Raw genomic sequence first — 22,769 nt, 5'->3', positions numbered from 1 at the left:
CTCTTCATTACATGCTTTAAAACTCCAGTACCAGATTTTATTCGGTTTTTACATGGCATTGCTGAACCTATCTGCCTCCCGAGTTTCAAAGGAATTTTTGCAGAACTGCTCAAGGCAGCAAAAATGAAGAACAACCAGATGAAGTTAAAGAAGGGACTCCTGCTGCTTGACAAGACTTACATGTCTCCGTGCTTTGAATTTAGGCCTCCTCTGAGGAAAATGGCAATAAAAGCCTCGTTTGCTGATGAGTGAGGTTCTTCCCTCTGTGTGCTGTTTACATACAGCAGTCATGCTTAATAGTGAAGAAATCTGGCTTGTGCTCCAAGGCAGCACATGAGTGGGGTGTGATCCCAAGGCAAAGACCTGAGCGATGCTCTGCCTGTCTGGGCTCCTGAGCTGGGGCAAAGGGAGGCAGGCACAGACTTTTTGGGAGTACCCAGCCCACCAAAGGGGTTGTAAAGCTGTGATACCAGCTACAAACCTGAAAGACCAGCTTTCAACAGCATGTCTTTCTGGAAAATATTATTGGAATGGGTTGAATTTATATAACGAGTGTGTTATCAGTCCCCGTCGGAGTACTTTGCTTTTTGAGCGGCTTAAAAAACATTGCTCTTAAACGCCTGCGTTCCGCTGATTATTTCTCAGTCTTCCTGTGTCATAGGAATTCCTCTGCCCTGGCAGGCAAAACAGCTCCGGTCCTCTCTGCTGAAACCTGTTTTTACAATCGTCAGGGCAGCTGTGTTGTTTTAGCTGGTCTGTGTGGAGGCAAGGTCTGGGGAGGACACGGCGAGAGGCTCCGGCAAGCTCTGGCCCGGCAGGTGGGGCCAAGCCCTTCACTGCTGCTGCTCAGTGGAGGGTCTTTGGGGCTCTGCCTCCCCCGGGACTGCTCAGAGCCTGCCCCAGTCTTGCAGCAGCATTTCCAGCACAGTCCTAAACTACTCTTGCTGTCTCAGATAACCCTGCATGGGGATAGCATCTCTCCCAGTGGAGGAGGCAGCCTGTGGGTTGAAGGGGATGTCACAACAGAGATGCTTGAGGCAAATTAAGGCAACTGTAGGTAGGAAGGCAAGGGGAAGCAGCTGAAATGCATTAAATTGCCATATGATGTTCCAATTCAGATGCAGAAATGCCTTAGATCCATATCTATCTTGATTTCTGCAAGAGTTTACGTGGTAAACAGGAGGTAATGTCTCCTCTTTAGCCCTTTGTTGTGCTCCAGCTAAACAATACTCCTTCCTCTGGGTCTTATCATGTGTCCTGGCTTATCTTGGTTGGGAGACAGCTTTGCCTTCCCCCAAGGCACTTGGGAAGCCCTCAGTGCCTATGGGCTTGGCCAGAGGGATGCTCCTTCTTCCCCACTTCCAGTCTAACCTGCTCCAGAGTGAGGATGGCCATTCCCCAGAGCAAAGGGGTTTAGGACAGTAGTTATTCCTTCAAAAGCTTTGCAAATTAACTGTTATTCCTTGGATGACTGGCTTTTGGCCAAAATGCCTGGTGATTTTCCCATGGGGCTACTTTTATGTGAGAAAGGTCTCTCGGGTGGCTGGAGGTGCTTTGGTAAGAGTAGTTGGTAGAAAATACCAGTTTCACTGTGGATTTGTTTCCTGTCTGTCCTGTGGCCAGTGGTCCAGAATTACCCTGAGTTCTGCTGTATTTTAACAAGTTTAACAGCTTTTTAATTTAAAAGAGCCCAAATGATGATTTCCAATGTTAGGTGTAATGGTTGGGTTTGGAGGGTGTCTACAGAGGAGCAAAGGCAGCTCTTCTTAGAAGAGTCCAGCTGCAGAGCCACAGCCAGACTTCCCTGCTCACCAGAGGCTCTTGCCAGGTCAGTTTGGAGAGGGGAGGAAGCCTCCACATTTCCCCAACAGCAAACCAATTGCATTATTATTAAATAAATGATAGAAATACTCTTCTTCCCCCCTTGCACTTCATCACTTAGCTTTCTGGTGCTAAAGAAAATCACGTGGTGAAACAAGGAAAAACAGTTTGAGAAAGTTTTATTTTAAAAGTAGATGTGCTCTAAAAAAGTTTTGATTTTTTTATATATATAGATATTATTTCTCTCTATCTATTGAAAATATCTCAAAGCAAGCTACCTGACAAAAGGAAAACAAAAGTACGGTATTGGTTTTCCTTGCTTTCCCCCCATCTATTGAATACGGTTTTGTTGGGATAAAATTAAAGTGCTTATCTTTGAATTTGCTTCCTCTGGTTGAGTTGGCACAGTACATTGAACGAAGGAATGTTCCAAGTTCAGAGGTGGCATTGGGGAATCTAGTTAAAATGACATCAAAGGCAGCACAGCGGGGCTGAACATGTGTTTGAAGCCGGATAGATTAGAGGCCATTATCAGCCTTTCGCTACTGTGCTGGGAACAAAAGTCGCTCTTTCCGCTGGGACTGCTGCTGGGGAGAATTAAAAAAAAAAAGGGAGAGAGAGAAAGAAAGAAAAATTGCACTTTCTAACATAATGCCGCTTTCCCCGCGAATGGCCGCACGGCTTTAGCGTGCGAGTTGTGTTCTGGCGCCCGGGTTTTGTGCAGTGGTTAAGCTGAAATGTTGTCTATTGATGCCGACCAGCGATGGCTAAAATAATCCCCCTGGCTTTTGTTTCTCCTCTAAAAACTGCCGGTTGTTTTGTTGCCATTAATCCAGAAAAAGCCGCTTCGCGATGCGGTGAAACTCTGTAACCGTTGTGAGTCTTAAGTTCAGATGGAGCTTTGTCATTAAAGAAAATGAGGCCTAATGAACACTGCAGTAACCCCTGTTGGTACAGCGACGTGTGGGGAAATTGCCCTGCTCCTGAGCCGTGTCACTATGGGCACAGGGAAGGTGGTGCTCCCAACATGCTCTTCCTCCTCCTGCATTACCTGCAGCCACTCTCCAGAGCTGTAATTAGCCTGGGTCATTTTCTGTTCTCTCGTTTGTCCTCCTACTAAAAAGCACTTGTCATTAATCACGGGTTTTATTTTGTTTTAATGGTGTTTCATTTTGAATGCCTGGGTTGCTGCATGAAAATATGTTCTGCTCACGTAATTTGGTGGCAACTCTGCCCGCACCAGCATTTCCAGGGAACCAACACGATGGGAATGGGAATGGGAATGGGAATGGGAATGGGAATGGGAATGAGAGCTGATGGTGGCCATCCTCACACAGGCTGCTGCTTGAAACTCAGTAGGTTTGCAGGCAAAACACCACAGTAGATTGTGTTTCTCTTGCCAAATGGCATCTTGACTTTCAAAATGTGCTGGTGAAACTGTTTGGTTTTTTTAGAGAAGCAGCTGGGCAGGGGGGTAGGTGCTAAGGACATTTGGCTTGTTCAAACATCTTCTTGTTGTGAGATGTGTGGGGACTGGCTCGTTTGCACAGCTCAGAGGGATGCAGGGTTGTCAGGAGACGATGCCTGTACATGGAAGTTATTTGGTACTTGGGATTTACCAAATCCCTCCATTCGTTTCCACCCACTTCTGTGGCACTGCACTGCCTTTTCAGGCAGTTTTTTCTACTGAATCAGAGATGTGAAAAATGAAAAAGGAAAGCTCCAAATTGCCAAGCTCCAGGCTGGCATTTGTTTTTGCATTTGTTGATTTTTCCCCAAATAGCCCAATGTCACCAAGGGATGGGTCCTCTCATAACTGGGGTCCACTCCCGGGGTGTGAGCAGAGAGGTGTCAATGGTGAGAACAAAAATGTGTTTCTTGCCTTTCCCTGAAGTCACACTCAACCAGTGATGCTTTGCCTTTTGGGGTGCTTAGCAAAGCCTGGTGCCTCTGACCCGCTGACACCCTGTTGCTGGGACCCACGTGTACCCAGGCTCATGGCAGAGCCATGGACCACACTCCCAGTGTGTCAGGACCGAGGATTGTGGCCACCAGTGCCTCCTTCCCCTGCAGAGACCTCCCTCACCAGCTTTTTCAGCACGGGCACAAACCCAAACGGAGGTGGTTCAGTTGGGCATCCCTTCCTAACCTTGTCCAGCCTCCTCTGGGGAGAGGGCTGGGTTCTTCCCCACAGTAACTTCAGTATCAAGCCCATAATTTCAGACTGAGTTAGAGCTTGCCTTGGGAGCAGTGGAGCCTACCCCTTTGCTTTGATAAGCCATTTGAGAAGCTGTCACGCTCTCTTAAAAATATATACCTTGTTCCCTGACCAAGTTCCCCTTGGAGTAGATGCTCACTGAGCTCCCACTCCTCCTTCTCCCCCCTCTCCTAGCCTGCCCTGTGGTTTAATGTGTACATTACAGGCTCTTTATAGAAAGCAACCAACTATAAAAGGTACCAGGATGCAGTCCAAGTCCTTCTCCCTGCCCTCTGCCTTGGGCAGCAGTTGCAGGAGTTCTGCCTTGCTCTGCTCCTGGTGGATGCCATGTAAGTCCCCCCGGCCCCCAGGGCCAGAGTGTCGATGTGGGCACCTGGACAAGCATCGTTCCCCACACAGATTCCTCTTGCTCTGGGCGTGCAAAGCCTTCCTCAAACATAAAGGGGTTTCCTACCTGCCACTCTGTGTCAGCGAGGCGTGAGTGACAGAAATGTGTTGGAGAAAGGCACTAAAGCAGGGCCTGTTGTTGTTTTATTCCGGCAGAGATGGGATCCCACCGTACAGACTCCGAAAGCAGCATCGCAGAGAGATGCAAGAAAGTGCCAAAGCAAATGGACGCGTGCCACTACCTCACATTCCTGTAAGTAGCACTATCTCCTTCCCAGAGGTAAATATGCAAAATATGTGAGATCTGGAGTGGGCAGTTGCTCTGCTTGTGCTGGAGTTTAACCCCCTTTAGCACTGTATTAATTTTAAGATGGACAAACAACGTGCTAAGAAAGGACTTTGGGAGCCTTCTGCCAAACTCACCATGCAGGGCTGCCCAAAATGCAGCCTTTTTCTTCACCATTCAGGCAGTAGCTGGCTGTTTCTCCTGGATGAGAGTGGCAGCACTGGCTGCAAGCAGAGTGCATGCCCTTGGGTGAGCTGGAGGTGTTTGTGGAAGGTGTAGGAGGCTGTTGGCCATGGAGGCTGATGTAGGTCTCAGCCAAGGTCAGCTGGGGAGAAATGCAAGTCCCCAGCAGTATTTCTGCACTAAGCAGCCAAAGGGAGCTGTAACCTGTCCTCAAGGACTCAGGAAAGCTCACCTGGGGTAACAAGGCAGGAGAGCAAAGAAGGTGCAGGCCTAAGTATCTCATTTGTCTGATACTTGGTTGCTCCAGGTAAGCAAACAGCTTTTGGAAGATGAGCACGACTGCCAGGGCTCTGCATCCCCATCTGTGGCTCTGCTTGTTACTGTTTTCTCTTTGTGAGAAGTTACAGGTGACATTTAATATCTAGTAGGGAATAGAGGTGCTTCTTTCCCCTTTGGACAGCTGGACTCCAGCACAAATCAAATAGGGAGAAAAAAAGCCTCCATCTGCTTTTTCCAGAAGTGCCTTCAAACTTGACGCAGCTGTTCTCATCCCGCCTGCTCAAAGCAGCACAATACCAGCAGAAATACACCCTTGTTTTAATCTGATTAAAAAAAAAAAAAAAAAACACACCAAAACCACCACTCTTTGTTTTGCCTTTTAAATTAGATTATTTTCCTTAGATTTAAGAGGGTCTCCTGTGCTTTGATCACTGGGTTGACAATAAAAGCCCTGGCTGTGGACGCTCATAGCCATCCTTGCTCAGTCACCTCTCTTTTCACACAGTTGCTTTCACAGTGTGGTTGCTGTTGAAAAGGCTGGCTGGGTGCCTTTTTATTTCACTTGATGCCATTTTTACTGTAAGCATGGCTTTGTTAGAGTTGAAGTTTGAAAGCTTGGCCTTTATTTTTTGTTGTTATTGTTGTTGCTGTTCCCCAACAGTGGGAACTACTGAGTGAATATTCTCTGACTTCAAAGCTTGTCAGTGGCTTTACCTTTTGGATAAAAATAATAGTGGCTTTCTGTTGATGGTGTGCACTGGCAATGCCTCGATGAACTGCAGGTTATAAACTCAGAGTTTGGAGCATTAAATATGTATAGTGAGCTCTGCTTTAACGAACTTCCATCTGCCAAACATTTCTTTTGTTGAACTGAATAAGTGTCATTCCAGCAGCAGTTCCTTGCAGGCTAATTAGTTTTACTTAGCATTAAATTTTATCGACCTTTTTGGAAACCAGTTTAAAAAGGGAGGGGGGGAAAACAAGGTTTAAATTGGCCACCTGCTGCTTATAAATTTTCATATTATCCTATTTACCTACACGGTCTTTTAGAATTACATATTCTTCCTAAACTACACACAGATGCTTCAACAAGGATTTTTCTGTGAAACATCCACTGTTCCCATTAGGTTCTGCACTGTAATTTTAAGTCCCAGGGAAAAAGGCGTCTTGACACATATTTATATGGGAGCAGAGGACTGAGAAGTCGAGTTAGTTCTAGTCTTTCTCCAGGGAATAAAAGTTTAGTTCAGACACTCTGGCACCTCCTGCCAGCCAATTACTGACACAGAATTGGCATCGACTTCAGAGAGGCACTGCTCTGCCCTTGCTTATCAATCAGCCAAGAAAGGAGAAGGTAATTAGACAATGTGTTTTGACAACACCAGTGTGAAATGTTATAAAGTTACTCTTTAAAATTCACCTCTAACTACACGCTGATTGAATTAAAGGGCCCCAATTAGCAAGGAGCCATGCAAATGTTCCTTCCAGTGTTGCTTTCCGAAGCCGGTGGTTGGGCTGTCTCACAGCCCGTGGCTAAAGCAGGCTGGACCCGGGGCTTAGCTGCTTTTTAACGTGTGGCAGTGGCGAAATCACAACCTTTGAGTGAAGGTCTTTATGGACTCATATCTACCCAGTGTAGCCAGAGTCCATGCTGATAGTGCCTGCAGAATGCACGGCATGTTTTCCTACTGATAATAGAGAACCTCCTACTTCCGAAAGTCATTTCAGAAGTCCTTACAGACCTTACTGTTCCCTGACAAATGAGTTACGGGGCTATTATGCAAAATTCTGAAAGGGCTTCTCTTGCTTTTAATAGCAGCCCTTGTAGTGAGGTCCAGCAGCTATAAACTGCAGTGATTACATGTTCATAGGAGACTGCTCACCAGTTCCAGCAGCCGTGCTGCCTCCAAGTAACAACAGCATGTGCTGGGTATGTAGGATGCCCCGCTCTGCTGCAGGAGTTGTGTGGATGGCTGTGATCTGCATCTTCCACACTTACCAGCTCACATCTTCCACACTTACCAACTCGCCAGTGCTCTAAGTTTGGAAAAGTTGTGTTCTGTGAAGTGGCACTCTGCCCAGGAATGCAGTGGGTGCCTGTTTTGTGCCTCTGGCAGGAACCCATTACGCAGTGAGTGAGTGTTGCTTTCATGTGGTTTTCCATCTCTTGGATTTAAGCAGAGTCTTGGAACACCAAGGAAGGAAAGAGCAAGCGAATTCTCAAAGGAAGGGAGAAAGCCCAGAGAATGCAGGGCTGTACCTGTAAATACCCTGTATTTACCCTGGCTCTGGCATTCATCCATTCCCAGGAGAGGATGGGAAATCCTTTTTTCCACAGCAAACTCAGAAAATCCATCCACAAGCATTAAGACTTGGGATTTGGTTGGTTTAACTGCAAGAAGAAGCCATTTTGTGGTGCTGTTGCTGTAGCTTGATCATCGGGCGGGAGCTCTCCTGTCCTGCCCCACAATCAAGGATCCTGCAAGGTGGCTTCTGTCGTGTTCTTGAGAAGGTTGTGAGTGACCACTCTGCTGTGCTGCACGAGTGGGGAGTGCACAGGAGGAACCTGGTCTCGTGCTGCCTGGATAACTACAGCTAAATGAGATTTCTGCTCCTGAGAGTTGGGAACCTGCTTGGAATTCTCATTGGCTGTTTTATGCCATTTCCCTCAAATGCCTTGCAGCAGTGGGACTCCTTGCTAATCCCTGAATGCTGCTAAAGTGGATGCTGAAATCCAGGTAACCATGAGCTCTGCCACAAGGGTTTCTGGTATGGGAACACTATTTATCTGTTAAAAGCTTACGTCACAGAGGAATGTATCAATCTAAGAGATAAGGAGGTTCAGAAGTTCTTTGCTTGTGGCTTCTCTACCCTGCTGTCTTTTCATTTCCAAGACTGACTTGTGATCTAACATCAGCCCCTCAGGCATCATGGAGGCATCAAACCTCCTGTAGAAGAGGGAGATTTACCAGCACAGAACTCCTTGGCCTGTTCAGATCTGTGAGAAGTGGTTCAGCCCAACCCGTGGATCCTAGGGGTGTTTAGGGACCTCTATACCCAATATAATTTTGGAAGTCTGCCTGTTCTATCTCAGAGCAGTTGAGGTTGAATCTTCCCGAAGGGAACCTGCAAACCGCAGTGAGATTCTTCCCTTTCAGCCTTTTCACATACAGATCATGGCAGAGCCACACATTTGGGATGCTGGTGTGTTCTGATGTGCAACTTGGTCCTCAAACCTCAGTTTCTCAGGGAGGGTGAAATCCATCAAACCCCAGACCTGCACCTACCTCATGGAGCAAAATCCATGCAATTCCCACTCCATCAGCTCCAAGAAAAGAAGGAGAAAATGTGAGAGCTAAGTGAAACTACTGGAGAGCTGGGGTCTCTCACATGTTCTTAGCAGGCTACTTCTTCCCTAAGGTACCAGAGCTTCAGGCACTTCATGTGCCAAGGACATTGTTCTGGTGATAGGTACCCCAAGAACTCCTTCTTCAGAGCTGTCACGAGGAAAGATTGCTCCATCCAGACCAGTTCAAGCAATTTGTTTTTTGGCAGTCCATCTGGTGTTCAGCCTGCCATCTGTTGTCCTCTGCAGCCTCCCCATCTCAGTGTGGTTTGGTTCTGGACAGACCTATCTAACTAGTGGCATTAAATAGAAGTAGGTAGGTCATTACATAAAACAATAGGGAAAACAGCTGTAAATAAACAGTTCTTTAAAATTGAGTATTTCCTTTCTGAATTCTTGATTCAGAATGTCCAGAGATCTCATTCTGGTGCAGACTGGAGGGCTTGATCCTCCTAAACCTTGCTGCATCCTTGACTTGGAACAAAAGCATTTGGAGCCCTTCTGATTTCAGAAGAATAAACAGGTTATTTACGACTCCCTTGGCAGGACTCTGTGTGCCCATGGGAATGTGGAGGCAGGTTCAAAATCCTGAAGCCCTGAAGGATCCTGCTCTGGGCACATGCTCAGCCTGGCTGGTCGTTGATGGAGCATGTCTCCCATGTCTCCCTTCTGAAGTCGGGCCTGTCATTTGATAAAAGTTTCAAGCACTTTGTTGTCTTTTTGAACCAGGTCAGTGCAATCCATATTTGCTGTCCAGGGAGACAGAGAGAGCACTCAGCAATTTTCTGTATTGTTTCAGCACAGGGAATTTGCATCCATTATTCTGCAATACTGTTAGTTTTGGGGAAGTCTGTGTGGCTCATCCTTTGAGCTAGGGATAAGTGGCAATGTTCAGAGCATCCTTCCTGCTTCCCAGCTCTCTGAGCCACCCTTAAGGGTACCCACCAGGACAATGTAGGGCACATACAGCTGGTATCCGTGGGGTGAAGTGAGGTTCATTCCAGCTGCACTGAACTTGGATGCTCAGGGAGACCCTTGCAGAGGTGGCTGCACAGAGGGGGCTGCATTTGCACCCTCCAACAGGCTGCTGAGGCCCTCTGCAAGCTGTTGTGCTAAGTGGGAAGCTCCAAGGACAGGGCAGTGGTTTTTGCAGGTGCAGCAGCTTTTTTGAAGACAGAGGAAAATTAGTTTATCCTAAAGATTCTTGGGTTTGATTGTTGTAATTTCTGTAGTCAAGCTTCAGTCATCTCCAGACTTTGAGAGCCTGTGGATAAACATGCTGAGGTATTAGTTGTAAAAGACCAGAATCATCTCATCTTGAGTTCCCTGGATACAGCAGTGATTCCATATGTCTTCAGACCCTCATCAGAGACAGAGCTGTGGTCCTTAAGCATTGCTGGGCCTGCAGGGAAGCATCTTCCTGTGACAGGACTTGCATACTCAGGTTTCCATACAGCCTTTGCACCCACTCTTGCCGGAGGCTCAGGAGAGACTTTGGTTTGGGATGCTGCATTGCATCAGGGGCAATGAAATTAAAGAGGAATCCTTTCCCAGTTGTGCCTCTCTGTGGTAGCTGCAACAGGGAGACCTGAGACTGTAACTGCTGAGCTCCGAGCTGCCTCTCATTAGGCTCATTAAGTGTCTAACGGAGCAGGGCTTGGTGCTGCTGTCGTATAAACAACCGCAGGGAGAGTTGGCATGTCTGAGGTGGCAGGAGGGAAGGAGCACGTCACCCCACAGGTTGTGACTTGTCAGGCAAGAGAGGGATTTCCCTCCTTGGGAACTGCTGGTGCAGCCTCACGAGGTGGATGGAGGTGGTCATGGGTTTGGGGTTTCTGAAAAAAGCAGCTCCCTTAGCCAGAAGTGCTCCCCAGGGCTGTGCCGGGGAACAGAGAGACATCACTTGGATCCTGGAAGCTCCTCAGGGAGTAACAGAGCAGGAACCAGCTCTGCCACATCTTCCCCCATGTTGGGCCACGTCTGGGGCCCATTTCTGGGCAATGCAAAGATGAAACGTGCTGCTTCGGCCCCTGTGCCAGCATTTCAAGACTGAACGTTTTCGTTGGTGAAAATCTTTATCTGCGATTTTGGGGGTTTTTTAATTTGATTTGCAGGGCTGGAGGTATTGGTGGCAGCAAAGATGTTATCTCAGGGTGGGAGCCACCTGGTAGCTCACACATGCTGTTCCTTCTCCAGTGGCTCCATACATGGATGAAGGGATGGATCCCAGCTCGGATGGGTCACTGCGATTGAGATTTGCTGGCAGGGTCGGGAAGACCAATTCCTCTTGGCAAACAAAACAAGCAGTGCTTTATCTGGGACCTCTGCAATCCAGCTGGGGTGTCATGAAAGATGCCTTCAGCTCCTTGGTTCCATCAGTGGGTACTTGCTGCTGCTGGTTTTCTTCCCTGCCTTCCACTGAGCCGCTGGCAGAGACAGCAAAGCCAAGACGATTTGCATACTTCTGTCAGGTTTTGAGGCAAAGCAGTATTTTAGTCTTTTGCTTTGATCTTTTGGCTGGTCTGGGATAAATTCGGGTGGTCTCTCATCCTCCTTTAAAGTTTTCAAGCTCCATGTCTGCTTCTGATACTGCATTTGTTCTTTTGCTGTGAATTATGTCTTCACGTTTAGTTTTATCTCTGGTCCTATAGAGTGTATATTTCTCTCATGTTGGTATTGAAACATTTGAATGCAGGGTTTTGTGCTGCTGAATTTTCCAACTATTTTTGCTCCAAATTAAATTTTTATCTCTGCTGTGTCATTTCATTGTTTCTAATATTTTAACAAAATAATGCAGAAGGGATGAAAATGAGGGGGGAAATGCAGCAGCTGATAGCTTCATACTTCACAAACTTCTTATCCCAGAGCTCAGGAATTTCGGGACAAAGCAGCTCAGCATAAGGAATCGAAAATGCCCTTGAACTGCCATAAATATTCATTTATTCACCCAGAGCAAGCAGTAAAATGGCATCTGTGCTTGTAAGGGTGCTGTATTGATAAAGCCAGCAGGGAATCGTTGCATGGCTCTGAAGAGCTGAGATGCAATCCTACAGGATCCTCCAGGAGGAGAGGATGCCTTGTGGGAATAGGGGCTGTTTGGCAGAGGTTGACTGGCATGCACTGATCCTCCTGGGATAAGCTGAGTAAGTGTGCACCAGAGTCCTCCTTTCTATCCAAGTGAAAGCATAACTGCTATGAAGAGGATCTTTGAGTGGTTGAGAGGTCTGTACATCTTTTTCCCACCCTTTGAGACCAGGATATTCCTGTTGACCCTGTGTACATTGGGAGAAAACCAAGCGCATCCATCCCTGAGTGGAATTTGGTGCCAAAAAAACTTGTTGAATTGTGGCTCCAGAAAACCTTTCCCTTGCATGGGGAGGTGTGTGGAGCTGGTGCCAGCCAGGGAGCTCGTGGAGGTGGCTCAGCTTCCAGCCCCCAGGTCCTGAGCTGCACCTCAGTGCCTGCCAGCCTGTCCTCCCTCCACTCCCCACCGGAACGACCGGCATTTCCAGTTATCAAAGCCTTCCAAATAAACGTGGGATTTTTCAGGCATCTTGTGCTAACCCCTGGTGTGCTCTCCCTGCAGCGTACGTACCGAATGCCAAAGGATATCCACGTGGAACCAGAGAAGTTTGCTGCAGAACTGATCAATCGTCTGGAGGAAGTACAGAAGGAACGTGAAGCAGCGGAGAAATTAGAGGAGCGCCTGAAACGCGTTCGAGCGGTCAGTAACCTTCCTGCCTCCCCTGCCAGCCTGGGAGGCTACTTTGTACCACAGGGAGCTTTCAGCTGCTGTGGAAGCAACTGGAGTGACCAGTTCCCTGCTCCACTGCCACAGTCAGCACTTGCACGGGGCTCTTGGAGGCTCCCGTTGCCCCAGGAGCTTTCACGGTGCTGTCCCTCCGTCCATGCAGGGCTCTGAGCTCCAGTGCTCCCTCCCTGTGTAAGATACCAGCCATGGCACAGCAGTGCCCACTTCTGCCATAAGTTAGGGGCTATGGATGCTCTCCATCACCTTCTTTGGCACCCTGGCTCTCCTGACTTTGTGAGCAGTCCCTCCCATGCTAGAATGGGGACTGTGTAACAGGGGTTCACCTTTCCCTGGGAGGTCCCGTGTGATCCCTGGGAGGTCTCGTGTGATCCCTATTTCCTCCACAAATGGTAACCAGAGGGCAGGTGAATGTTGTGCTTGGAGGTGTTTGTGTCTGCTGTCAGGCTGTTTCTACCACAACCAAAATGGTTCTGCCTCTCAGTGTCTAACACATCCCTAGAAAACTTGGAATTAATCTGATATGTCTCCTGGGCAGAGAAACCCATTGACTGCACAGGGGTGACTGGGGATACCCAGCCAGTGGCACTCAGTACTGTGAGCCCTGGTACTGCTGGGGCCCTTCAGAGCCTGAGGACTTGTTAGCTGAACCATGGGAAGTGTGCAAGGCCTTAAGCTCCACAACAAGCTCCAAAAGGTGAAGAGTGAGGTGCTGGTCATGTGGTGTTACCTGTGTGGTATTACCTGTTCAGCAGTATTCACACCATATTTTTTCTTCTGAGACGCTCCATATTGTGTCTGGGGATACAGGAGAGATTTCAGAGGACACTGTGGTGTTACTGAATGTCACTGGTGTCAGTGTAACTGCAGCCCTGTGTGATGAAATTGTGGGTCTCTGCAGTTAATAGCTGCCATGGCCCTGAGGCGAAGGTTCTGTGCTCAGTAACCTGCAGCTCTCCCTTAAAGCAGAGGTGTTGGTGCCTGGCTTGGTTGGCTCTGTGCTTTCAGGGAAGTTGAGCCCCTGGGACTCCAGGAAAGAACCTTCAGCCCCATTGGAGTATGTTAAAATGTTCATCTAGTAGCTCTTTAAGCAGAAAAGGGCTGTAGGTTGTGGTGTTCACTTTAAATCCCATCTGCATTTCAAATGCAGAGAACTGAGGAAGGCAGAAGGATCTGTAAGGCCCCCTCCAGCTCCAGGCATCTCCCCATCCATCAAGCTCCCCATCCAGTAAGAACAGGCCACAGAGGTGCTGTTTTGTGATTAGATTCCTGTTCTTCTGGAATTGCACTGTTGTCCTGTCTGGTGACTGTTGCTTTCTAGACAAAGCCAATGTAACCAGCAGCATTTTCTGCTAAGTCCTAGAGCTCTCTTTCTCTTCGTCCCCTGGCTCTGTTGCAGCCCCCACCTGTACTGAACTACATTATTCCAGCCCTCTGCCTCCTTGAAGAAGCTGCCAGTAGCAATACCATAAAATCAGCAAATACCTATGTGCCAGAAAATATATTTAAGTCTGTTTAAACACATTTTCGTGTGACTTAATCTACTTTTAAGCCCAGGACTCCCACTAATGCTATATATTAAACCTCTTTGCTGTCTCCAGAATGTATTTCATTGACTGGCTGGCATCTGGCATTAGCCATTCAGGAAAAAACTCAGAGTAAGCAATTGTAGCTTTTTTAGGTCAGCACTTAAGGTGCAGGAGCTGCTGGTATCAGCAAGAGGGAGAGCTGGAATCCTGATGGATCACGGGGCTTTTTTCTATGACCTGAACACCAGACTACAGGGTAACCTCTTGATGGGTCTGCATGGCTCACTGCACAGCACCACAGGGAAAACCACGAGTGTTAGTCACACCAGGTAGTTATCAGCTTAGCAGAGAGGCTGGAAATATTTTGCAAAAGCTAGGAAGAAAGAATTTTTCTCCTCCACACTGAGCTGCCTGCAGGTTCCCTTTCAAAGCCACATCACGCAGTAACATCGAGAGGAGGCATCTGATTTGAAACCAAATGCCTTTTACTGAAAAGACTGACAGATTTCTGTTTTACCAAAAAACCAAACTCTGAATTAATTAGTTACTCTGAGCAGTGCGAGAGAGGATTAGAGGATATTGTTTTTTCCCGTGTTATTGAGGCACTTCAGCCTCATGTCCATGCAGGGAAGCTGCACCCTCATGTACAGATCAGTATCAGATCATACAGATCACTCTGTCTGAACTGAGCACATGGAAAATAAGCCAGGGGAAGCAAAGCCACCGCTGAGATTCTCACTATTTGAATATAAAACATTGCCTGGCTAGAGAGGGAAATGGTTTGCATGATGATGGAACAGGCACTGGTGCTTAGCAGAGCTGCTTTGCCTTCCCAACCAGCAGCAGGTTGGGAATGGGTGGGACTGGGAGAAGGCAGAGGAGGTTTGCAGGGACGTATTGCTTGCCCATAGCTCATCAGTGCAGCTCTCAGCCTCCTAATTTAAAGGGAAGGGCACCCCCAGCCTTGCTGGAGAGTAAAAATAGCTCAGCAGACAGTCAGCAAAGTTGGAGCTGCGTCTCTGGCTGTCTCTGGCTGCCGCTGCCTTGGGAGCTGGTGGAGGAGCTTTCTGGCAATATTATGTCAACAAAGCACCATCTAGTGGTTATGGGACCCGGGGCTCCCCGCCCTCCCAGAGGCTCTGCTCACTGCCAGGCTGTGCCCAGCTCACCTCCAAGCTTTGCCCAGCTCATTGCCAGGCTTTGCCCAGCTCTATTCCAGGCTCTGCCCAGCTCACCACAGTGAGATGCCAAAACACAGCTCCAGAGCCCACACCACACATGTAGTTTTTTCACTGCAGACTGAGCAGGTGAAAAGATTTCAGCACAACTGATACCTGTAGCCTTGACTGGAACCTTTGCCCAGCTCAAGGAGACATGACAGCTCAGGACAGGCACCCCAACTCCTTCATTACTGCCATTGTCTCAGTGTTGGGGCCCTCCTACCTGATGTGAGGCTGAGGCCAGTGCTGGGGGTGGTCCCCAGGGCCTGCCTGCACATCACCTGCTTCTGCCTGTGGTCCTGCTTGGGGTCCAGATCTGCTCAGTGACACAAATGAGCTGAGCGAAGGTGAACTGAGAGAGCCAAGGCATCCCTTTCCTCCCCTTAGCCCACCCTCAACTCAGTCTTGAAGCAAAAGTCCACATTACATGGAAAATGCAGTTCCAGGCAGCCAGAGGATTTCCCAAATTCCAGGCACCCATTTGGCTGGACCACCCTCGTGCCACCCTGCTCTGGTGTGACAGCACTGCCAGAGCTCTGGCTCTGAGCAGAAAAGTCATGCTGCTGTTCCTCAGGGAATGTTAGTTGGTGTTTAAAACCTGAGAGGTACCAGCCCCAAAAGCCTCCCAAGTGCTGAGCATATATTTGGGTTATCATAAGCTGCTAACAAATGCTCACCCCAGTGGCAGGGGTTTAGTCAGGACAGGCTTCCTCATTTCTTGTCCTGAGCTCAGTGCCCAGGGCAGGCTGCAGTGGCTGTAGATGAAAGGTGCCTCTGAAGTTCTTCAAAGTGATCTGTTAGAAGGTGGTGTGTCCCCTCCAGACACCAGCATCATGTCACACCCCAGGCTTGCAGCACCCACACCTTTGGCGCTTTCAAAGCCTGGCATTGTCCCTGCTCCAGGTCTGAACCCCCAGGTGTGACACTGGGAGGAAGTCTGTTATTTGCTTTCTTGTGTGGTTGGCAGCTGAAACTTTGAAGCTGGTTAGCAAGTGATGGATGATGGCATCTGACAGGCAAAGCTGATGGGAGTCAGTGTTTTCCAGCAGATGCATTTATCTGGCAGGGCAGAGATACCCTGTGCTGCAACTGACTTCTTCACTGTGCCAAAGGAGGAAAAGAGAGCAGGATTAAAGGGCTCGCTGGAATCCTGCTTATGTAATTAAAACAAATAGGAATCCTGACTTCCAGTAAAGAAACTTCATAAATATCTGAGTTTATGTTGGAGCGTAAAGTAGTTCGTCAGCATCAAAACTGTGGCTGTCAGCATGGAAGAGTTTAATTCTTCCTGGCAAGGACTTAAGAGTTGCTAACAGCGTGTCCTAGACCAGCGTGAACTGCAAGAACAAGCAGTTACTTCCAACCCATTTCTTTATATCTGCGTGAAGTGTTTCACTCCAACCTTAACATGCCCGGGAGAAATCAATGTTTGATTTTCAAAACCGTTCATGCAGCTGTCGACCTTCACTTGCCCCCTCCTGTTGCAGCCCACTCTTGGCTTTGCCTTGTGAAATAGTCATTTGGGTGAGAACCCCCCCTCCCCGATCTCACCTGACTCAGAACTGATTTGCCACATATCCTGTAGCTCTGGGTTTATCTGATGTGCTTTGAAGCGGTGCCTTACCAAAGGCGCGTGGGAAGTCACAAGTGCAGTGCAGTAACTTGTGTTTCCGCTGCTGGTTGTTACAGAACCACCTTCAGGGGACTTGGAGGGGTTTTTAGTAAGGTTCTTCCCGCTCTTGTGCCTGATTGAGTTGTTAGGCTGGTCAGAAAGCTGTGTCTGTGTCCCTGGTTGTGTGGGCTGCCTGTCAGAGCTCACCTCAGTCTCCTTGGGGAGTGTGTGGAGAATGTTGCTAATGATGGTTCAGAAGGCAGGTACAGAGACCTGAGCTGCTCTGCTCAGTGACAGCCAGACTGCACAGGCTTGACTTGAGCATTAGGAGTTTTCTGTCAGTCTGGGACAGGTCTCCAGAGGGGTGGTGGATCTCCATCTTGAAGGTTTTCAAGATCTGGCTGGATTAAACCAGGCCTAACCCGAGGGTTGGTAGCAGTCCTGCTCCGAGCAGAGGGTGGGACTAGAGACCCCTTCCACCACGCTGCTGTCATTCTCTGATTGTCCCCGTGTTTCTTGCAGGAGGAAGAAGGTGAGGATGCAGATATCTCTTCTGGTCCCTCGATCATTAGCCACAAGATGCCTTCCGCCCAAGCCTTCCATCACTTTGCTCCTCGTTACGCCGAGATGGGCTGTGCTGGGATGCAGATGAGAGATGCCCACGAGGAAAACCCCGAAAGCATCCTGGATGAACACGTACAGCGTGTGATGAAAACACCAGGCTGCCAGTCCCCAGGACCCGGCCGTCACTCTCCTAAACCACGGTCCCCGGAAAGCGGCCACTTAGGAAAGGTGTCAGGGACACTGGGAACAATTCCTCCAGGGCATGGCAAGCACTCAACAAAATCAGGAATGAAACAGGATGCAGCTAACTTGTACCACCATAAACATGTCTACCACCACATCCATCACCACAGCATGATGAAACCAAAAGAGCAGATCGAGGCCGAGACCACGCAGCGAGTGCAGAACAGCTTTGCTTGGAATGTAGATTCACATAACTATGCAACAAAGTCAAGAAACTACAGTGAAAACTTGGGCATGGCCCCTGTCCCCATGGACTCTTTAGGCTACAGGTGAGTCAAGGAACATCCAACGGGATTCCCAAAGCCATGGCTTCTCTAGGGAGGCTGTATCATGTAGATGAAACAGTATTTGAACCACATTTTCTTGGGAAACCTTATGCTGGGACATGGTTTGAGGGCCTTCCACTGCTCATACCCTTCAGAAATGTATATGCCCCGATAACCCTTATGAGACTCCTTTTTATCTCTGTGATCTCGTGCTGAAAGACACCTTCTAACCAGGATTTTTAGTGGCCTGGTTATAAAGTAGGTTTTCTGCTCCTTAAAGCAGTGGAGGTGCTTAGAAATTGCAGGTACTGGTCTGCTTCTCCATGGACCTGGAGCTGCATGTTAGGGCCGTGTCTCGAGGTTTGGGTAACAGAAACAGGTTTCTTAAGGTGTTTATGAGAGAACAAACCCCCCCTCCTTATTGCAAGGCCTAACCCCTTCCCCAGAAGGGCCCCTTTCTCTTCCCAACAAAGCACTGGGTGCTGTAGTGCTGCCGTGGCAGCCTGTCCCAAGGGGATGTTCTCCAGGGTAGGGCAACCTCTGCCCAGAAAAGCCGTTTTGCTGCTTTATGGACTGCTGTCCATCTTCCCTGGGCTGTTTGAATTCCTCCATCCCCTCCATGCTGCAGGGAGAGGGCAAAGCTCCTCTGCTGCAGCAGGTTTTGCTGGTTCCTGTTACTGGATGACTGCAAAGGTGGGAGTGAAGCTCGAGGCTGCCCGGGATGAGGGATGGGGATGGAGCAGCCACAGGGGAAAGTTGTGCTCACCCTGAGTGTGTTTGGCTCCCCAAAGCTGTGGGTTTGGGGTGTTATGAAGGCAGGAGGCTGGGTCTGCAGCAGACAGGACCAGCTTTCCAGGCTGGCAGGAGGAGGCAGAGTGCAGAGGCTCTCCAGGAGGGAGAAGTAGTTAAATCTGCTCTGTTTCAGTGGGGAAAGGGTTATTGCTTCATCAGAGTTGAACATGGCCATGCTGGACCAAAGCAAAGCCCCATCTAGACACAAGATTTCCTCCTAGCAGCAACTACAGCATATATTTAATGGGATTGTAATAGGACACACTCAGAGTTGTCCTTCCTCTGGCACAAACTCCCAGTTCCTGGCAGTCCTTAGATTAGGAGCTTCACAGGACCAGGGTTTGCATCCAAATGGTCTTGTTTGGCAGCCTGCAGTCTCTTGTGATTTCTCTGGCTCCTTGTTGAACCCAGCTGGGTTGCTGTCCCCCCAGCCCCTCACGATTGTGTCTGTGGGTTGATGACAACCTGCAGAAAAAGGCTTATTTTTTTTGTTTGCACTGAACCTGCTGCTGCAGAGTTTCATTTGATACCCACTAATCCTTGTGTGGGGAGAAGCAGAGAAGATGTCAGCTTGCCCTTTGTAGATCTACAGCAACCCCTCTCCAGGCTTTTTCCCCAAAAAATCAGCAAAGCTATGTAAGGGCCTGTTTCTCCTCTCTGGTGGTAAGGTTATTTTTCTTATATGTGCAGAAGGAGAGAGGTCCTATGGGTGGGTGGTTAGGATGGTGGGGGTCCCATGGAATTGCCAGTGCCAGGCCAGCACAGGGGAATTCTGCACGGCCTCCTGAGCCTGGGGCTGCTCAGCTGGGCAAGGGGCCATGGGGTTCCTGTAGGAGCCTTTGGTGCAGCCAAAGGTGTAGCCAGAGTGTGGGCTGCTGCCTGGCATCCCTCTGGCTGTGGTGTGCAAGCTGGCAGGGCTTGCCCATGGAAGGCAGCCCACCCTGCTGGGACGTGATCTTCCACCACAATGTGAAGCCTCGGTTCAGATCAGGGTGAGGAGCAAATGCTGGGCATGGCAAGTCAGAGTTTGGGGTATCAGTGAATCTGGGGGACAATAGGAAGGACCCAGGTTTCAAGCAGTGGTCAGGCATGGAGAGGCAGCCAATGGATTACAGCACCAGGATGAACCTCCTGCCCTGAGCAAAGAGCTGGGGGTTTAACACAACCCTTTTTGTGGCTTGTTTGTCCAGAGGAGAAGCTCCCTTTCCCCACAAGTGACTGGGCAGAGAAGTTGCTGTGCCCAGGTCTAGCCTGTCTTGCTCTTAGGCTAAACTGCAGCGTGGTTGGTTTGAGCCTTGGTAGAGCAGGGGGCTGTGGGAGGTGTCTGGAGACAGACATGTCCATCCTCTGTCCCTTGGTGGTTTGGCTTAGGCAAAGCACTGATGTCTCAAGCTTTGTTCTTGCAGTGGGAAAGCGAGTCTGCCCTCCAAAAGGAATGTTAAGAAGACTGATTCAGGGAAAAGTGATGGTGCCAACTATGAGATGCCAGGATCTCCTGAAGACGTGGAGAGAAACCAGAAGATCCTTCAGTGGATCATAGAAGGAGAGAAGGAGATCAGCAGGCATAAGAAAACAAACCATGGGTAAGGGCTGGCAGAGAGAGGGGTCTTCACGTGTTGTATTGCATCCCCTGCACAAGGCATGTCAGCCTTGCTCCTGCACATCCTGGGAGGGCAAGAATCCACAACACCCAGGGTTTAAGCCTTTGGAGTTTCAGGATTGCTCAGGGCCTATAAGGACTCTTTTTGTGAAGAATGACAGTAGAAGCCAGGGCAGGTTGCACTGCTGGCAGCTGGGGCTGAGTGCCAGGGCCATGGGCTGTGCCAGGGCCATGGGCTGTGCCAGGCCACCAGGAAGTCAGGCAGCAAGTTCTGCCCCTGGAGCTGGAGAAGGATCCCCCTTCCCTGGGGATGCTGACCAGTGTACTGGTAGCACAGGGCATCTTCTGGGGGAATGTCACAAACTGTGGAACTGCCTTTTGCTGGGTTTATTTTTATGTATTGTGGATCGATGAGAGCCCTTACACACAACTGTGAGGTTTGTGTCAGGGTTGGGCTGCTCACCCTGATATCTCAGGACTTTCTGTCCTCAAATCTTCTCTAGACTTTGATGTTGCTCCCCTCTCCCTCGGAAGCCGTGCTGTGAGGAGCTTCCCCAGTTGTGTCTGTGTCCAGCAGCAGGTCCATCTGGGAATGGCTGTGTGCCTCTTCGGAGTATCCTGGTGGTCCATGTAAAACCTTTGTGTTTGTGCAGCTCTTCAGGTGCTAAGAAGGTGTCCCATGACATGGTCCGGCCCCTCTCCATCGAGCGACCCGTCGCGGTGCATCCGTGGGTCAGTGCCCAGCTCCGGAACGTCGTCCAGCCTTCTCACCCCTTCATCCAAGATCCTACCATGCCGCCCAACCCGGCCCCCAACCCTCTCACCCAGCTGGAAGAAGCTCGCAGGAGGTTGGAGGAAGAGGAAAAAAGGGCTGGAAAACTCCCCTTTAAACAAAGGTACAACAGGAGGGTCTGATTGTGCATGGGAGGGACGGGACAGACTGCCCTGAAGGTGGGCAGCTGAGGGATGTCCTTCTCTTCTGCTCTAGTCTCCAGCTCCAGCTGGGTGGAGGCACATGCAGAGAGGTCAGAGAAACCTGCCTCAGTCCCTCTGATGTAGTGGTGCAAATGGCAAAACCCACCTTGAGGGCCTGGGCTTGTGGATTGTGGCGGGAGAGGCTGGAAATGCTCCTGGAAGGGTGGGAAGGGGCTGGGCAGGGAAAGCGTGTCTGGAATGGGCCTGGCATGGCAGAGCTCTCTCCCCTGCTACTCAGTGGCTCTCTGCTTGTTCACATCCCCACCATGACTTCAGAGGCTGGTGCAGGAGCAGAATTTGTCAGGATGCAGCAGAATTAAGTGCAGAAGACAAATATGTGTTTGCTCTTTATCTACATCTCACACAAGCTTCCAGCAGTGGCTGCTCGTGGCTCTGGAGGAGAGCACTGTGCTGTAGCCCTGCTGCAGCAGCTCTGCCTCCTGCCTGGCCATATCCAAGTCACTGCATCTTTCTGTGACTCAGCTTATTGCCTGTTGCAGAGCTCATTCTCCTGCTCTGTGTTATCTGTCAGGGAACATTATTTAAGAGGCACGTGGAGCTCTCCAATGAAAAGCGTTCTGGAAGTGCTGGATAATTACTGTTAACAGCTAACAGCACTTTGTCCATTAAAAACCTTCCACAGCTTTACAGCTGTCCTCTGAAAACTCGAATCTTTGCGGCCTGACTCTTAGAAACACAAATGGAATTTAAAAAAGAAGCTCTTAATTGCCAGGCTCCAGTTTTTTGCTTGCAGTGACCACATGGCAGACTTCTGTGTATTCATGTCAGAGCATTGATTGAAAACCAGGTAATTAGAGGGCTCTCCCAAGCCAGGTTAAGCCAAGTTTATGTGATCTACCTTTCAGCTGGTGTAATTGGATAGGGTTTATTAGTAGAGTCATTTATAGTTGTACTAAATTCATGCACCTTCCCCAGAAATGTCTCTACACCATCCTGGGCTATATGTGTGTGAAATTATTACTCTAACAATAATTTGGTGTGTGTTTTAAGAGTGGCTTTCACAGGAGCCCCATGGCATGTGGGAAATGCTGTGCAGGCCAGCGGGAGGATGGTCTGAGCAGTCCCAGTGCTGAGCTGCTCTGCTTGCACTGCCTCCCCATGAGTCTGGCTCTTGTCCCAGGGATGCAGGGATCTCCCAGCCCTGCCCTGTGTGTGGAAAACCAGGGAGACATGGTTGGGAACCATGTGGGCTCCACCAGTGGGGAACTGCTCATGAATAGCAAATGTGTCTGTGCCCAGTAGCAAGAATGGAAGCAGTGGTCCCCAGGGAGCCAAAGATTTCTGGATGTTGAAATCTCTCTGCTGGATTTTGGCAGGATTGGGTGCTCCAGCTGAAGCACACCTGAGCTGGCAGCTTTTTAGAGAGCTCCTGCTCTGGTTAGCACAGGAGCCTGCCTGGAGATAGATCCCATGGCTCAGTGAGAACAAAGGAGAAAATGAGAGGGGAATTCACATGAAAACACCATTTATTTCAGTCAGGAGCTCTGAAGAGCTCTGGGAGATTGGAGCCAGTGTCCCAGGTTTGTCAGCAGCCTTGGGGAAGCATGGAAAGGTGGAGGTGAGCCCAGAGGTGTCCTTGAGGCACTGCTTGATCTGGCTGTGGGAGGAGAGCGTGCTGTGCCAGCTTTGTACAGCCAGGCTGGCCTTACCAGCACGGT

At 49.3% G+C, this 22,769-nt stretch overlaps 1 protein-coding gene across 5 annotated transcripts in view; it reads left to right on the top strand.

The window, feature by feature from the left end:
- The window catches only part of AXIN1 (axin 1), an 82,084-nt gene that overhangs the window by 53,119 nt on the left and 6,196 nt on the right, over nucleotides 1-22,769 (top strand). For all 5 annotated transcript variants that reach the window (XM_027683640.1, XM_027683642.1, XM_027683639.1 and 2 more), the window contains 5 exons: nucleotides 4,583-4,679; nucleotides 12,107-12,244; nucleotides 17,173-17,726; nucleotides 19,922-20,098; nucleotides 20,769-21,011. In XM_027683640.1, coding sequence (XP_027539441.1) covers nucleotides 4,583-4,679; nucleotides 12,107-12,244; nucleotides 17,173-17,726; nucleotides 19,922-20,098; nucleotides 20,769-21,011 — 1,209 coding nt within the window. The remainder of the gene's footprint in view (nucleotides 1-4,582; nucleotides 4,680-12,106; nucleotides 12,245-17,172; nucleotides 17,727-19,921; nucleotides 20,099-20,768; nucleotides 21,012-22,769) is intronic.

Source organism: Neopelma chrysocephalum, unplaced genomic scaffold (genome assembly GCF_003984885.1).
Source record: "Neopelma chrysocephalum unplaced genomic scaffold, ASM398488v2 Primary Assembly neopelma1_65, whole genome shotgun sequence".
NCBI lineage: Eukaryota > Metazoa > Chordata > Aves > Passeriformes > Pipridae > Neopelma > Neopelma chrysocephalum.
This window is presented reverse-complemented; position numbering and strand designations above follow the sequence as displayed.